The 17,776-nt window shown below is 39.6% G+C and overlaps 1 protein-coding gene across 2 annotated transcripts; it reads left to right on the top strand.

The window, feature by feature from the left end:
• The first annotated feature begins 1,216 nt into the window (after window positions 1-1,216).
• On the top strand, window positions 1,217-17,567 carry rgl3a (ral guanine nucleotide dissociation stimulator-like 3a). 2 transcript variants are annotated; one of them, XM_086296754.1, is made up of 18 exons: window positions 1,217-1,333; window positions 2,033-2,295; window positions 8,110-8,390; window positions 9,785-9,829; window positions 9,990-10,159; window positions 10,517-10,662; window positions 10,775-11,086; window positions 11,187-11,290; window positions 11,399-11,483; window positions 12,463-12,537; window positions 13,114-13,200; window positions 13,294-13,326; window positions 13,443-13,564; window positions 13,658-13,753; window positions 14,279-14,414; window positions 14,513-14,776; window positions 15,029-15,143; window positions 15,634-17,567. In XM_086296754.1, exons 2-18 carry the CDS (start codon window positions 2,107-2,109, stop codon window positions 15,786-15,788), a joined length of 2,415 nt encoding a protein of 804 aa, XP_086152880.1. In that variant the 5' UTR covers window positions 1,217-1,333; window positions 2,033-2,106; the 3' UTR covers window positions 15,789-17,567. The 2 variants fall into 2 exon arrangements, with proteins under 2 accessions (XP_086152880.1, XP_086152881.1); XM_086296755.1 differs by lacking the exons at window positions 1,217-1,333; window positions 2,033-2,295 and adding an exon at window positions 6,555-6,784.
• Window positions 17,568-17,776: the final 209 nt, after the last annotated feature.

The following is a 17,776-nucleotide window of genomic DNA, read 5'->3' as shown; positions in this document are numbered from 1 at the left end:
AATTATGCTCCAGGTTTCTTTCTGTAAATTGGCTTTGATACATCAAGGCAGACGCACAATTTGCTCTTCAGTCCTCATTTATGTTTGCTTGGTTCCATTTGAGGAAGTCAGAGCATAAGGAGACAATACTGCACCAGGCTACTTTTAGACAATTTGAGAAGGTAACCTCTTAAAGTTGGCATCTATTCATGTCAATGTTAATTGCACTTTATGTATTTATTTATTAGGAATCATGCATATCTCTGCTTTGTTGTTTTTAAGGTTTAGCCAGGGAAGTAGCAGCAGTACTTTGACAAAGTGGCTCACTTGTTTTTTAGACTTTCTAGAGAAAAGATGTCCTAATATTAGACTTCCTTGTTTTTCTTTCTGGCTCTTTCATGGCTATCAGCTCTTCTGGTCGTCTGTGCATGGTTGCAGCGGAAAGGCTATACAGCTGCTGACTGACATCACAACATTGCGTGTGTTTAAGGATGTTTATTACCAAAAAGCGCTGCATTATAAACACAGAATTCATATTTTCTAGTAAAAGAGATGCCCATTCCTGCACTGCCCATTTCTTCTCAATAATTCCTCTGCTTCCTTAATTTTATTAAGAATCTAAATTTCTGACGGGGGCTTGTCTCCTCAGCTTCCTGAAATCTACACATGTATGTCTGCTTTATCGCTGCCTTTTTGCCTTTACCAACCAGTTCGTGAGAGGAGACAGGCATGCTCCTTCTGCTGCAGAATTTGAATCACTGCCACAAGTGTAGGCTCGATTCTTCAGCATCTTATGCCAAAAATGCTTTCTGTTGAACATGCCTCAGCTGTTAGTGGAGGCTTTAGGTGTGACTGCATGCTTGCCTTGCCTTTCAAATGCGAAATAATACATTCCTAGGTAAGAATTATTTAAGGGCTTGGCATTTTACCACCAAACTCTCATCAGTCAAAATGAATTCATGGCAATTTGCACTGTTTAACAAAAAAAGGGCACGTTTTTTGGGTTTTTTTTACATTTCTGCAGCAGAGGTGCTTATTTCTATCCATGGCTGAGGGGGGGGAAAAGAAGGCAGTGAATTTTTGTGAGAAACGATTAAAATGGGACATAATTACATATCACAGAGAGTACAGCCAAACAAGGAGGAGGCCATTCCAACACACACACACATACTCACACATACACACACGTACACACACGTACGTACATGCGCAGGGCATCATCCACCCACAAACACAAAGAACAATCAGCCCTCGGTGATAAATACCAGAGTCTCTTCCTTGCAAGTTTCACACTGCTCTAAATGAGTATTCTGGTTGGACAAGTGCAGCTCTGAACAAGGATTACTGAGAAGCAGTAAGTGACTGTCGTTTTCTTTGCTTTGTGTAGATGTGATCGTATTTAATATCAGACTGATGAAGATTTTTCTTGGAGATTCTGTGGCCAACGCATTTTCTGCATCTTGCAGGTGTTTCAATATGTTAATTTTGTACCTTATTAGAGAAATATTGAATGGTCAAAATGAAAGTAATATGTCACTCAGTGTTCATGTTTTTGTTTATTGTCTTATGTGCCCATTAAAAGCCTTTTTAATAGAAGATAGGCAGCTTTTAAAAAATCAGTATGATTCCAAAAATGTAAGCAGTGTCATTTTAACAAAGCAAACACTGGCGCATTTCATGTATACACTCAGTATTGGGTCAGTTTTATTTTATTAAACTTAAATTAATTCAAGATAAATGCCCCATATCTTAATGCTTTCTTATAGTTCTTTCTGTTTTTTTATGCTATAGAAGAACAGATAGATGTATTTCATTAAGAAGTGAATTAATCAAATTAAAATGTTTTATGTCATAGTGCAGTGCTGTTTTCTGTTGAATATGATTTTATTCAGCTACCGTTATTCCAGTTTTTAGCACTGGTCTGTTTAATAGATTTTAAAATGGCTGGATATCAGAGGTATCAAGCAGTACTACAGTGTTAGCCGCTCTAGAATAAACTTTAAATGACTGTAAATGTGTGGTGGTTGTTTTCACGCTCTCCTCCATGACACAGATGAGGCATCAGGTGTGGGAGAGGTCTGACGAGGTGTGCGTGGGCCTGTAGCGTGACCGGCACAGAGCCAAAACATGAGGACCATCCTGCCTGTGTGTGGAGGCAGTGATGCCGGGGAACCCCGCAGCCTCCGCAGCAGGGTTGGCAGGATGAAGAGGCTGCTTTGGCTGAGGCAGAGTCAGTGCATGGGCGTTCACATGAACACGGAGCCTGGAGTGTGGCTAAGGAGTTTCCAGTTTTTGGACACCGATGGACAGTGTGAGGTGAGTTTGGAGTTTTGTAGCAATGTTGAGAAAAGGCTGGTGTCACGCTCAGCTTTATGCAATAGTGGGGTGCTATTCTTGGTGCACTGTCAACAACTGTGTTTTACAATTTCATCTAAATAGTTCAGGTGAACCTCCTGAAAGTCAACAGTGAAACTAACCCAAAACATCAGTAACCCCAGTTCAAAAATGCCGTTTATTTTTTGAATAGAAAACACAAGGTATGATTTCTATATAATATGACTCACTAGAACATTACATGAAATATAATCTATAATATTATTACATTTTGAGATTTATATGCCTTTATTCAACTTTTATTTGACTGAGATTTGGATTGTAAGCAATAGTAAACAAAACCAGTACACAACATAAATAAATGAATTACCTATAACATTTGTTAGATTCTGCAATCACAAAGTTGCACTGAGCTGTAAAAGCACTTACAGTCCATTATTGCTAAAGAGTCCTGTGTAGTGGCAAGGCCCTGCCAGCCCTGCCAGTTTATGTAATAACCCACAGCTGATAAAAACAATGATCTGCAAGACTTTTCATTAATGATTAACTGTTAAGATAGTTCACACCATTTAGCAAAATATGTTTTAGAAAAGCACCGTTCACTCTCAGGAGACTTAAGTTTCTCCATATTCTTTGTTTTGTGTAACCAGCAAAATATATTCAATTTCTAGAGAAGAAAGGAAGTTATTTATGCAAAGACTGATCCATCAGTTTCAAACTGGAATTAATTATTTTTCATTAAAGGTTCATTTTTCTTTGAATCATTGTGAAACATTAATAGAAGTTGCCTGTTACAGGTTCCTATATCTCAGGTTAATGTTGCCAACAACCAAACCTAATATTCTTTCTAACTATCATGGATGACTGGGATAAAACTGGAAAACAAGAACTTACTGATATCTAAGAAAGAAGTCAAATATAATAGTTTTAAACTGATTACTTAAAAATCCTGTGTCCTGTGTGTGTGCGTGTGTGTGTGTGTTCATGGGTGGGGTGAGTTCAGCTATTGTCCCGTTGTTTTTACAGTCATGACGTCATCACTAACAATAGCCTTTTAGTAAAACTAAGGAAGAACTACAGTGCATTAGACTCTCCAGAAAATATATCACATTTCAGACCAAAGAAAAAGCCTTTTGATCATGCGTGTTTTTCAAAGCAGTCATCGTTAACTGTTTGTAGGCTGGGTTTTACTTGTTGCCTGCCTGCCATCACATCACCATTTATTGTGTCTAATTAGAAGTAATTGAGGTCTCCCCTCTGTTTCTCCACATTTTTGTTTAGCCTCTTTCGAAATAGAGGGTGGCTTTGTGAGAGTGAATGAGAGTGAAACTCATTAGGCAAACAAAAAGCTCATTCTTCCTTTTGGGCTTAATGATCAATGACAGAAGCCTGACTGAAGATGCTCCATCCGCTCAGCTTGTGTTTTGCTCATTTGTCAGTTTGTCTCCAAATTCATATGAAAGAATTTCTTTGGTTTTAATACGTAGATGCCTATCGCTGTTTTGTACCTTTTCTTTTTAAATCGCACACATATTTTTAGAACTACGACCTGTCTTTGTGGTATGTCACCGCGCCTTTAACACGACATTAAGCTCTTGGGGAAAAACTGTCCTGACTGGATTCTTTTATGGTGTGACTGCATTGTTTCTAGTTTTTTCACACTGGCCTAGAATTAGCTTTGCATTTGCAAGATCAATCTTCCCTTAACATTTTCCAAAAACAAAAAAATAATATTTCCTCAAAGAAGATGAAGCAAGTGGAAAGCACTTGGGCCTGTTTAAAAGGAGCGTTTATGTCTATTTACAGCTCTGTATCTACTGGAGTCTATATGATTCACAGTTCAAAACAATCCCTGTTTATCTCGAATTGGATGCCTTTATTGTCAAGAAAACAAAAAAATAAGAAAAGGAAAATAAAAATATATACACATTCTTATATATGAACACATATGCATACACACCTACATATACGTAGGTGGCCAACAAGAAGTCCTCATTTGGTGGGAGGCTTCCATTAAATAATTACTGCAGCGATTAACATTCTTCGGGTGGGAACTGGTTAGTTAACCCTGACTGATGCAGTGACTAACTTTTTAAACATTTTTTAAAAATATTTTAAAACCACAATTTCAGAAGCTGCCTCCTGTTGTCGTGGAAGAGATGATCGTCTGTTTCAGAAGTGTCCGATTTTAAGCCTGCATCAATCAGAAAACCAAACAGACCATAAAATAAACTGTAGAGCTCATAGCAAACTAAATGGATTGGGGGTAAACAGCTGTTTAGCTTTAAGAAAACCGCTTATCAGTGAGGCTGTTTGGCAAGGAAAGACTTTCACTTTGCTAGGGACTGGACTCTGGAGCAACAGAAAGGTCAAACGGTCAGATGACTCCACATTTATCCTGTTCCAGTGTGACTGGCCCATTAGGATAAGAACTGAGCTGAATGAGGTTTTCCCCCTTATGAATAGCATCTGCTGTACAAGCCTGTGGGGGCAGTATTATGATGTGTTTGCTTCGGTTAGTCAGGTCTTTAATATTAAATCAACCCTGCCTGAATATAGTGTCTTTGGGACATGCTGGAGAAGACTTTAGACAGTGGTCTGACTCCTGCATCATCAGTACAAGATCTTGGCAAAACACTTAATGCACGTCTAGAAAATAATAAATGTTGTGGCATTTTGTAATGCTTTTCAAAACACTGAAATCTAAAAGGTCCCCAATTAAATAGAGTGTGAGGTTTTGGCCAGACATAAACACAAATCTACATGTACACACAGATATATTCATGTATAAACAACAGAAAGTAAAATCCCCAGAGTAAATTGTAGTAGTAGTATTTCAGTAAAACAGTATAGGATGAGGAGAAGTTCTTTCACATGATTAGGAAGTGTTAAATGCTGTTTCTTAGTCTCGCCCTGATTGGATGGTCCTCTACAGTTTTATTTGCTCTACAATTAAGGCCACCCAGACTTTGAGACAGAGGTTCACAAACTTCTTCTGACATGCCCCCAAAACTGTTAACTTCCCACATAGCACAATTTTTTATCCATCATTAAATGATGATAAAAAGTTTCCTCCTTTTCATTAGGCTGTTCCCTTTAGGGGCTGTCGTAATAGATCATGTGCGTCCATCTCAAAATATTTCTTGTAACCGTGCATCAGAATCCAATATATGTCAAGACATACTGAAAAAGATGATAGTTAAGGAAATTAAGGTTTCATCAAGTCCATCTTTTACTATTTATACCATGGCCAGCAGATGTCACAGTAGTTGCCGATTATCATTGTTTTATGAGTTTTATGTGATATAAATTTGAACATTTCTAAATACTTACTTATACTTATTAGTTATTTAAAAACATATAGCTATGACTCACTATTACCACACATATTGTAAGCCGTCACATTGCATTATGTGTCTGGTACTAACACTCAAATGGCACTGTGGAGTCAAGCTTCCCATTCTAGGAAGGGTGCTGGACCATAACAACATCATGGTGGCTTCAGTGAGGGAGGTGAGGCTAAATTTATGACCAGCAAACATGCCAAACCCATGACAAAATGTGATATCTCTGACACTAGAAGTCACAGACTTCACCTGTAATGGCTGTGCTGGGTTCGTCTAAACTCTTTTAAAGAGTCAAACTCACATCAGTGATAGAATATAAAATCGTTACAGAGGTTTCATGCAAAAACAAGTTGGTTTTTAAGACCATTCTTACTCCACTTTATTTCTCATGAAAATATAAATAAAATAATATTTTTATCCGACATGTGTGCTTTGGAGACTTGGAAACTCAGACAGCAAACTCTATATGGTTGGAGAAATAAATATAGAACAATTTAATACCATTCGGGTAATTATGTCTTTGTGACTCTCCGTGGTTTATTTTACTTGAGTGGCTTTCAGTTTGAGGATCCGGCTTTTAAAAAGTAGCCAGACAGACGGATAGATGGGGTCCTTACTTCCTGATGTCACACGTAAACAGCAGTGATCATATTACTCTGCTGATGCTGCTGTGATAACAGCGCTGGAAACCTTTACAGTATTGCCAGTATCAGTAACAAATTTCCAGTCACAACCTCAGGCTTAACATATGCACGATAGCGTCTGATGCTATTTATTTGGCTAATCTTATTGGTTGTTTGTGTTGAGCCGGCCCACACCTGTTTATTAGCTCCGCCCACCGAAATAACTTCTATTCGTTTTACCCGACCAGGCGTCATTCTAGTTAAGCGACAGTTTGGAAAGTTGTGCTCGCGTATCTTTGTATTTATTTATTATTTTTTTAAAGAGACATTTTCGCTATATTATTTATGAAGGATGAAAGTGTCAGGTTTACTTCAGACTCAAGCCAAGTGTCGAAGACCGTGATTGAATCCTTAAAAATCCACTGCCACGAGAGTTTACACACAGAAGGACTTATTTACCCCAAGAGCAGGATAAAGATGGGAAAATGGCACTTATCCATGGTAGGTCAAATGAACGATCTTCTTTCTGGCATGCATTAGTTATAAGTTAACACATGAATCTGACTGCAGCTTTTTCATTCTTGGTTGTTTTCATTTGTTGTCAGCTTCATGTGAACTTAATCGTGATTCTATGGTGTGCAGGGAAAATACAAAAGTTTCATTCACTGTTGAGTATGCGCTGGTGTCACAATGCTTTGCACACTGGTTTCTGTCATGTGGTGTCAGGTATTTTAAAGAGTGCTCTGCTCCTATTGTCATGCATGCACAAAATAACGCTTGTTTACCAGCAGGATCAGCGAGCCTCATTTCAGGTCTGTGAGTATTAGAAGATGAGGTGACACCCAGATCTCATGGCAAGTTTGAGATTGTTTGCCTGTGGGGTTTGGAACCCAGTTACTGTCTAATGTCTGTGGCTTTGTAAAACACCATCTATTTGGAGTTATAGTTATTAGTTTGAAGGGCTGCTGGATCAGTTTAAGCTAGATCAAATAAGTATTGTTGTCTTTTCTGCATTTATAATTATTTGTGCTTTAAGAGTTGCTCTGCAGTTTCACTGCCTGATCTCACATGTCTTCCATAGCTTATATAATTAATAATTCAGCTGATCAGTGGTCTGTTTAAATTCCTTTTAAAGTAAGAGTGGTAAATTTTTATGCTCTTAAAAATCATCATTGTTGTTTGACTGTCAAAGATGTTATAATGTTGTTGTTTGTCATTAATATGACTAAATTACAAAATTCCAATCTAGAGACATCTGGAGTTTTCTCAGATCTGATGTTAAAATAAGTTTTAAGTTAATCTTTCCATTACAAAATGTCATAATTTTGTGTCACACGTAAAAATAAACCAATGGCCCGTTTTTTTTCCCTATTACATCTGACTATTTCTCTAAAGTTTTGGAGGAGGAAATATGAGGTTGTATCTAACTAAGACTTTCAAATTCCTCATCAAATTGTAGTCAACTGTGTCAGGTGCAATGAATCATCCCCATGTTTTTTGGCATAAACAAATACGTCAGTAAAACAAAATTTTCTGTCATTGGTCACTAGGTGTGTGTGTATGTGCGTATGTCATCAGTGAGTTTAACGAAGCAGAGTTCGATCTTTTTAAATAAAATCATGGAATTTGTTAAGTTAATTTTGAAACAATCATCTGCGTATTCCAAGGCTTTAAACAAATTTAGATCACATTTTTTTATTCTCTCTTATACACTGAATGAATTCTGGGGGCTCTGCAGAATCACAAAGACCAGAGCAGAACACAGGAAGAAATTTCATGTGCTAGGTCCAGATTTGTCAGATCATTACCTGAATTTTCTCCTGTAGGACCCGGTTCAGGAGTGGGGCGAAGAGGAGGAGGACGGGGCAGTGTTTGGGATCACGCTACGCAGGGAGCCTGTGCCGACCTCGACCATGGGAGAGCTTCCAATGAGCTTCGTCCAGTACCACACGGTGAAGGTGCGCAGGCTGAAGGCAGCTACCCTGGAGCGTCTGGTTACCCATCTACTGGACCCTGAGAAAAGGGAGTCCGACTTCATCCAAGTGTTCCTCTCCACCTACAGGGCCTTCACCTCCACCAGCACCCTCATTGAGCTGCTGTTTCAGAGGTGAGATTTTATAGACTTGTGTTAACAGAAAGCATGAGGGTGCTGTCAGCTGGTGTGTAAGCCCGTATATGAGATAATTTTGCTGCTTGATTTAACATGTATAAATGTACACAGCTGGAGTCAGATGAAGGCCTTAATTTTTTGTGAAATGGACCATTTGAAAGACGAAATCAGTTAAGCCCTAATCATCGCTCCTTATCAGAAGCCACAGATAAGAAGGCTTTAATAATTGCCTTCTAACTTATTGACATTTATTTATTATTCCACTTTGTGCTGCTTTTAAAAAGGTCATCACTGCTTACAAATGAAAGTGGAGCGCATGCGTAATAACCAGGTTTACAACATGCCCAGTGCACAAATCAATTTCCAAAGGACAGAGCAGTTTAACAGCCTGTTTACATCGCCTCAGCAGGTTTCTATGACAGGTATTATCGTCATGAACTAAACAAAGCAGTCTCGAGCTTTATTCCATTGTGAAACGATCATGGCTACACCCTCCACACCCAGCAACTATTTACAGTTAACTTATTGATTTTGCCTCAGGAAATACCTTCAGGAATCTTTTGCAAAGTACATATTTCGGAGTTGTGTATACACCAATGTGTTAGGATGATAATAGAAATTATTCTATTCTCCTCCTAATTTCTATTAGGAGGAGAATAGGATGTTCTAAAGTTATAAAACAAACACAGCTCAAAGAAACTTTGATGTCTCTTTTCTTTCTAACTCAACTTTGCTAATTACATCATGTATGGATCTGTGACCACTAGTGTGGAGTTCATATATTATTTGTCAAACAGTCGCCCTCATGACTGCAGTGCTGGTGGCAAAAGATTTCCTGGGAAATTTCTTAGAAGCGATCACCATCAGAACAAACTCTGAATTGTGTTTTCCGTCTTTTGCCTTACAGGATTTTGTACAGGATGTGGCCTTTTGCTGCTGTTGTAAAACTTCTTAAAGAACTATATTTTAACTGCATAAGTTGGGTTGAATTAATTTACCCAGCTTACACAGTCTTTGACTTGCTCCTGTGCTGTGACCACTAAGGTTCTTAAAGTTCTGTTTTGTTCCCTGCTTTCATGCAATAAAGGCACAGGATCCTGTTATAAAACTTCCTGCACATGCGACAACGTGGCACCATTCTCCAGTTTTACTGCACGCATATCATTATTAAACACCATGGGGGGCATTTATCTGTTTACACTCTGTAACAAGGACACGGTGTGTCTGCAGGGAGTTAGAGTGTTGCAGGACATTTCCACAGGATGAACAGTTGTTAAGCTGCAACCCTGGGACTTTCCTTGTTTACAGGGTTTATTCTGTCATCATTCGCTCACTATGTTGTCCTTTTCTGTGGTGATAATACATAATCCTGTCTCCCTTGCCGATTACAGAAATGACTCGGTCACAAACCTGGATAACTCAGTGAACGCGAACAGGTGAGTACAAAAAACAGTTACAAGTTTGTTTGTTTTTTAGTTAATCTGTTGTAAATTATGCATGTGTTCCTCAGATATCATCAAGTCTCATGTAAACTAACCTTGTGGAGTAAAATTAACAATCAATCAGTAATCGTCATCTCCCATGAATCTCCTTTAGTACCTTGGTCCCAGTGATCCGGCTTTGGTTAGAGGAATACAGCGAAGACTTCAATGAGCCCCCTCAGTACCAGGCTCTCCGGACTTTGTGTGTCCACATGCAACATCGGCTCTGCTTCAGATGTTTGGTTCATCATGCAGAGGGCCTGCTCAAGAGGTTCCAGGAACAAGGTAAAAAAAACAAAAAACAGATACATAATGTGTGAATCAGTTTTTATCAGAAGAATTTAGTATAACCTGATGTTCAAGACCTTATATCAACAATAAATCATTTAATTTACAGGTCCAGATTAAGCTAATTACTTCTAATAATCTAATCTTGGCTATTTATCTAAAAGAAGGAAGCTACCTGTGAGATACTTGTTTCAATGACCTCATTGGTCTGTTGATTTTTACAAGGTCATTTTTGCAGCATCTGAAACAGTTCTCCTTATTTACAAATACCGCCGTGGGTTCACGAGTGTTTTCCTTCACGTGTGCATTGAGCTGCACGTTTTAATGTCATTTATGATTTGGCGTATTTGACAGATTGCGGCCAGCCTGCGTCAGAGCACAGCAGTGAATCACTGCAGCAGGTAGATGAAGCCGAGATGTCCACTAAGAATGAAGACAAATACAACTTTATGGACTTGCCCGTGAGGGAAGTGGCTGAGCAGCTGACCAGACTGGATGCTGTAGGTTTCGTTTTTATAAAAAATTGAAGTTCTGTGTTTCTCGGGTGATTGTGGGAGGGTTTTTTTTTTTCTCATTAATTTTTTCCTGTCTTATGACAATTTTTTCCCCCAGGACCTGTTTGTCAAAGTGGAGCCCTTCCACTGCCTGGGCTGCGTCTGGTCCCAACGTGACAAAAAAGAAAACCGAAACCTGGCACCAACGGTCCGCGCCACCATCTCCCAGTTTAACGCTGTCACCAACAGTGTCATCACCTCACTCCTCTGCACATCCCCGCACCTCCCTTCCACTTCCTCCCCTGGCTTGTCACCTTCTTTGTCCTCTAACTTCCTGTACCCCTCCTCTGCTCCGAGCTCACCTTGCATCTTGCGCACCAGCCCCTGTCACAGAGCACGCGTCATCGAGCGGTGGATCGCTGTTGCACAGGTTTGCATCACAAAATATTTAGAGATTAACAAAAAGTTTCCATCCAAAAACAAAATGAGGACACAAGAAAGACACTAACAATCTTATTGTATCTGTGCAGGAGTGCAGAGAGCTGAAGAACTTCTCTTCTTTAAGGGCCATCCTTTCAGCCCTGCAATCCAACGCTGTGTATCGCCTCAAAAAGACATGGGCTGCTGTCAGCAGGTCAGCAAATATTTCATTTATATTACAGGGTTGTTTCACTCAAAAGAAGAATATACTACTGCAGGAAAAAGAAACAATCTTTATGTAATAAATATTTTGGGTTTTCAGGGAAAGCATGGCCACCTTTGACCACCTTTGTGAGACTTTTCCTGATGAGAACTGTGTGCTGACCAACAGGGAGATCCTGGTGGAGGTAACTACATGTATTTTCTACACATACACATGTGGGAGAACGTGGACCGAAGATGAGAGAAGAAAGCTGTTATTAGTACCAAGTGTTCTTGAAATAGGCAGAACTGTACTGCCTTCGGGGTATCTGTATCTTTAGCTCAGTCCTCAGAGAATCAAGGAATACAATAATGAATGCACTGCAGGAAGACATTACCAGGATTCTTCCTGGAATGTACAACAAGAGCCTTGTTTGACTTCTCATGAAACCTGCTTTACTTGTATATGTGCCTCTTGGGTCTGTAATTACAGCTGGATGATGATAAATGTAAACTGTGGTAAATTAAAACCTGACAAACAAACATGGACAGAGAAACACCTTTTAAAAACTAGCCTAGAGAGTGTACTGCTACTTAAAATTCCAGCCACGAATACCAATACAGTCACATGAATTCTCACACAGCTCCGTGATCACATTTTCAAACTAAAATGTTTCAAAGGAGGTCCTTAATCATTTCATAGAGAAGCTTCATAGAGAAGTCCTGTCAAGTGGCCTGTTATTGTTCATTAATTACTTTCTCCTTTTTGATGGTTGAGTCACATATTCTTCTGAATTTAATTCACAAGTCTAAAGGTGTGTCCAGTTCACTTACCACTTTGCTTTTTGTTCTGAGAGCCTTTCCCTGTGGAAAGAAACTGATACGAGTGTGTATTCAATGATACTGCTTTTATCAGTGACAAAGAGAAGCCCATTGTTCTTAGCTGACACTAATAAAACTGCAAATAAAAGTTACTCCCTGGGCATTTGTCCTACTCAGTGGTTATTAATATGTTGAGTGCACATGTCTAACACTCGTTTGCAAGTTTTAAACACATTTGTTCTTCAGAAGTACCCTCCCACAGCACCCTGTTAGGAGGCCCTCAACCCTGACAGGAAGAATTATATAACATGCCTACTTTGTTTTCATCTCACATTACAAACCTGAATTTCCATTTTCCTGTAGGATGGGACTCACCCACACAGCAGTGGCATGTCGGCTGATAAATCACCCCGGCTCTGCTCGGAGTCCAGGCAGATGGTAAGAGGATACTCATCATCATTTCTGGTTCCTCAATTTTAGATTTCACCTAAAAAAAAAAAGTGAATCTGTCAACTAAGCAGGCTGGTAAAACTAAAAGAAAGAGGTCATTTTTTCCCCCCATCATCAATTTAGCTTCCTTAAATATCACTTGTTCTCAATTTTAGTTCCCTGCTCAGTTTCTAGATATGTTGCTAAGTTCCACTTCTTGTTTAATAGAAATATATTTAATGGAAATTTTAAATGCACTGACAGCTCACACAAATGTTTGCATGTATGGAAAGATGCATACACCCAAGAGGTGTGTGTAGCATTTCCCACGTCCATTTGTTTACTCAGTCTGGGTGTGGCTGTGTGTAAAATGTTTTATACCCCCATAGTCATGATGTCTATATACTGAGATGCTCTTCTCTCTGCTGTTTTGTTTCTGTGCCTGCTTACGTATTAAATATCATTTTCCCTGGTTTCCTTCTGCTCTGCTCACCACCGTCTTAAAATCTCACTAGTTTTTTTTTCTGCTCATTTTGCGGGGATGTTCTCAGTCTTAAATAATGGATTTGGCTTTTTTGTGCTTAGAACTACAGCAGTGGTGTGGTACCATACCTGGGCACTTACCTGACAGTCCTCACCATGCTGGACACAGCGTTGAACGACACAGTGGACGTGAGTTCTTTATTTGTTTGCCTTTATGGCACTTCAGTGGATCTATTATCCAATATAACTCAGGTTGTTTATTTTTCCCTCTTTTGTTCACAGGGTGGCCTCATAAACTTTGAGAAACGCAGACGGGTAGGTGTCGCCTCCTAGTGGTGTCTTGCATAAATTACTGACAGATTTCTATATGCCGCCTTGTTCTTTCTGTTCTATATTTTAACCTCTGCTGTATTTTATTGTTTCCTTTATAGGAATTTGAGATTCTTTCTCAGATTAGGCAGCTTCAAGCTTCTTGTTCCCACTACCGTTTTCCAGTCAACCCTCGTATCGCCGCCTGGCTGCAGACGCACACGCTGCTCACAGACCAGGAGAGGTGAGAATCACATAAAACCCCTTCATATACATTATGAAGTAGGTTTTGGTGAAGTCCATCATGCCTTATTTTATTTGTTTTTGTCTGTTGTAGCTATGAACTGTCTCGTGGACTGGAGCCTCCAGCTGACCTCTGCCCCAGCTCTCCCAACACATGGAGCAGTTATCTGCTCACAAGGAAGCTCGCCGCGTAAGTTTAAAGTCTGTCGGTTTATTTTTAGGTGCTTTAGAGGTTACAATTTTAGTTAATTGAACATTATTTAGTTAAGGTGGGTGTTCATTTCTGACTCCATAACTTTAGAATGTCATCCTTATTTATCTTACACACGACCAGTCAGTCGCTTTAATGCCTCTCTCTGTAAAACAGCTTTCTTCCGATTGGCTGTTCCTCTTAAATAGAAGGTTTTTTAAAAAAGCAGGTGGAGGAGGCTTCATGGAAGCCAAGAGCAGAACAAGAGATCTGAGCATGTAGATCAGTCTGCAGTCTGAGATTTTGGCTCACAGAGATCACTTGTATATACTTTGGCCTCATGATTTGAAGTGTTGGTCATGTTTAACATGAGTATCTACTTTTGCTACACTATAAATATGACACAAAATTAGGAAAATCATAATAGCCACTCTTTAAATTCTGTTTATAGCTTTTTGAGTCAGTTGAATGAAAGCTGTAAGTGTTAAAGTGCTCAGAAGTGCTCAACTCAAATTGCATTTGCAGGTTGAGAACATCTGTCGACACTCCTGTCAGGAAGACCCACGCTGACCAGATCAGTGTGTCGTCTTCTGGCTCGAGCGGTTCAGACATGGAGGACCTGTCTGTGCCTCAGCTCTCCCCCCTCAGACTGAAACTAAAGGTATGAAACCTCCACACTCCTGTATATAGTCAGACAGTATAACGGTTACCGGGGACAAATGTTGTATTCATATTCTTTCCTCGTCTCTCTCCCCTCAGTCGTTCTCGGGCTCCCTTCACAACGTCACAGAAGGCACCTCCTCCGGGTCCTCCTCCCCATCCCTGTCTAGATCCTCCTGCAGCTCCTCACATCCAGACCTCACATCCCCCTCCTTGGTGCTAAACCCAGACCCATCGTCCTCATCATCATCCAGCTGCTCTCCTCGGGCGCTGCCTGTTTACAACAAACAGGTTTCTGACTCGTGTATCATCAGAGTCAGTGTGGAGTGTGTCAGCAATGGAAACGTCTATAAGAGCATAGTGGTACGTCTGGTGATCTGGTATATCTGCTCTTTAAAGGTCAGCCAGAATGTTTTTGGCAAACTTTGTTCTAAAATAAGAAATTAGAAGAGTAGTGTCGGGATTACATGATGAACTTTCTTGTCCCCCTTTGTGTTGACGGAAAAAGTTAGGTGTGTTTTTAGCTTCCTTTTAAGGTGACAGTTCAGCGTAACGTTCAAATTTCAAATGCATCAATGCGGATGTGAAGTGTTGACTCTGTTATTTCCTCTCCAGCTGACCAGTCAGGAGCACACACCTCAGGTGATTCAGAGAGCTCTTGAAAAGCACAACATGGAGGACTTCAGTTGCAGTGACTTCGGCCTCTACCAGGTGCTCAAAAATGGAAAAGGTGAATATCTCTGCTTCACACTTCAATTCAAACAGTCTAAACATTTGAGTGCTGGTGTAACCTGCTCAGAACAGAATGAACCTTTATCAGTGAGGACTTTCAAACTGTGTGTCTCCTCTGCTTTTAGCTGTTTGCAAAAACACAAGAGTATGTTCTAAAAAGTAAATAAATCATGAAATGTGACCTTAAACTGTGCACTGCATTAACTAGATAAACGATATACCAATATTTAATCTCTGAAAGCAGGAAACATTTTCACTTGTGCAATGATATGTTTCACCATCAGTCTGCAGCTTTCCATAAATTAAAATGCAAATCAGCCTCAGCACAAGATGACATATATATATTCTAACTCCTGCTCTTGTAATATTTTAATAGCTTTTAATTTCTTAAATAGACTTGAAGGGCAGACATTATTGGAAATTTGTTTCTGCATTAGTCTTGCAAATGGAGAAAACTAAATGGTACTTTACTTCTCTTCTTGCCACAGAGCTCCAGATACCTGACAAAGCCAACGTGTTTTATGCAATGTGCCCCACTGCCAACTATGACTTTGTCCTGCGCCAGCGCTGGAGGAGCCACGGGAGAAATTTTGGCTCTTCAACCAGCCCTGGAGCTCTGCCCAGGTGCCGCCGTGGAAGGTGAAAAGTATTTGGTCTGAATGAAAGGATCGAAGGACACTTATTTTAGAGCGAGAGTGGAGCTGTTTATCTGCACCAACCACTTCAAGACACATCTGTGGCTGTTTGCATCTACTTATCAAGATGAGATTGTTACTATGTAGCAGCAGACGAGAGCAGAGATTCCCAGACTTCGACTGAAACATAACCCGGAGAAGTTCTCATCGAAGCTTAATATTCATCAGGAGCAGCACTGGAACAAAAGCGATCCTGTGCTCCTTGAAAAAGTTTGAAGGAAATGTTCAGATATACATAAGACTGAATGCAGAGAATAACCTGAGTAACAAAAAGTGCAATCTCACCAAGGATTGGTGCCACGAAGAACTCTTCAGCTTTCACCGCAGGAGATAACAAATATCAGGATCAGCTGGTCTTACAAAGCAGTCCTGTGTCATGACCCAAAATTAACTTGCTGTGCGGCTTCTGTCTGTGACCAGTTTAGCACACATGACACTTTTCTCTCAGCCTGTTCGGCTGCGTGAGCAACAGGGGCTGCTGTCTTTCACAAACCCGGCAGAACAAATGGAAGAACAGTGAGTCAGGATGATTAAATATGAGATGTTCGCTCTCAGATGATGAGCACAGATTCCCAAACAGATCGAGGTTGAATTTTACTCATGCTGAGTGCATTGGATGGAGTGAAGCTCTGTTTAGACCAACACCTACTGACCCTGATGTGGACGTGTCTGCAACAAGTATTCATTTGTTTTGTAGTAAATGATTTCAATATTTTAATGTAACTTAATGAAATCTTGTCATTTAAAATTATTTATAGTGTTTCAGTATTCAGCTTTTAGAGCTACGGTGATGTAGTAAAAACGTGTCTGTATGTTTTTTCATGTTTTCTAGTCTTTGATGAAGTGCTGTAGAAATCATGTTAACATTTAGTTCTCATAAGCTCAACTCAGTTTTGTATCTGTTTGATCGAAGAAAGCTATTTCTCTTTTCTTTTTCTATGTTTCTTTTTTAATTTGCTACGGTGAAATGAAGGACTCTTTTTAAGTAAGATAATATGCACATTATGTATGTTTATATAGTCTGTGGCCTTGCCTGGATTGTGGCATTTGTTTTAAGTTTTAATGCTTACATGGGACATCACACAGATCATTTTCCCCTAACCAAACTGTTATTCAGGTGCCGCTTATGGTCACTAATGTCTGTAATCTGGGGTAATTATAGACCACCAGGCCTACTATAATAAGTCAGTTTGCATGCATCACTGTGCATGAAATTAATCTGAAAAATGGTTCTCGTATGTGAAAATAAGGATGAACTAGCATGTGAATTAAATTAGCAGGTTAGAGCTACTCTGTGAGGCTAATCCTCCTGAAAACTACCAGCCAGATGTTTTTATGCATCTAAGATGAAAATTTAAGTCAAGTTCAAAAGTGTTCAGTCACTGAACGACATAAAATATTTTTTGTTTTGTTTTTTAGCTTTTGCACACTGGTGGGTTGTTTTTTGCAGGATTTTGCATCACCCATTCATTTTAAAGCTTCTATGATCTGGTTTAAAAAAAAATCAAGTGAAAAGTTGGTAGCAAAAGGAGTGGCAGCTGCATTAAATGAAGGAAATGAATTAGCAGGTTTTCATCTTTGTTTGTTTTTTTGCACATCAGAAGTTCGGTATGAACATTTTTTAAACACTTTATTTCAGCAGATTCTTTATTTAAGTTTCATCTAAGCATTTGCTCATAATAACTGATGTTAAATGTTTAGTAATAAAATGATTTTTGTCATAGTGACACTGTAATCAGTTGTTTTAATTTATTCCATTTTTAATGGTGTGACTTCCTTGAACACAGAAGAAATGATACACTCGTCCATCCATCCATCCATCCTCATCCGCTTTGTCCGGGGCCGGGTCGCGGGGGCAGCAGCCTAAGCAAAGAGGCCCAGACCTCCCTCTCCCCAGCCACCTCCTCCAGCTTATCCGGGGGAATACCAAGGTGTT

This window comes from Aulonocara sp. 'chitande type north' Nkhata Bay, linkage group LG6 (genome assembly GCF_057382095.1).
Source record: "Aulonocara sp. 'chitande type north' Nkhata Bay isolate Kocher_YH1m ecotype deep benthic linkage group LG6, A_spYH_male_GT1.1, whole genome shotgun sequence".
NCBI lineage: Eukaryota > Metazoa > Chordata > Actinopteri > Cichliformes > Cichlidae > Aulonocara > Aulonocara sp. 'chitande type north' Nkhata Bay.
The sequence above is the reverse complement of the archived record's forward strand: the minus strand, read 5'-3'. Positions and strand labels throughout refer to the sequence as shown.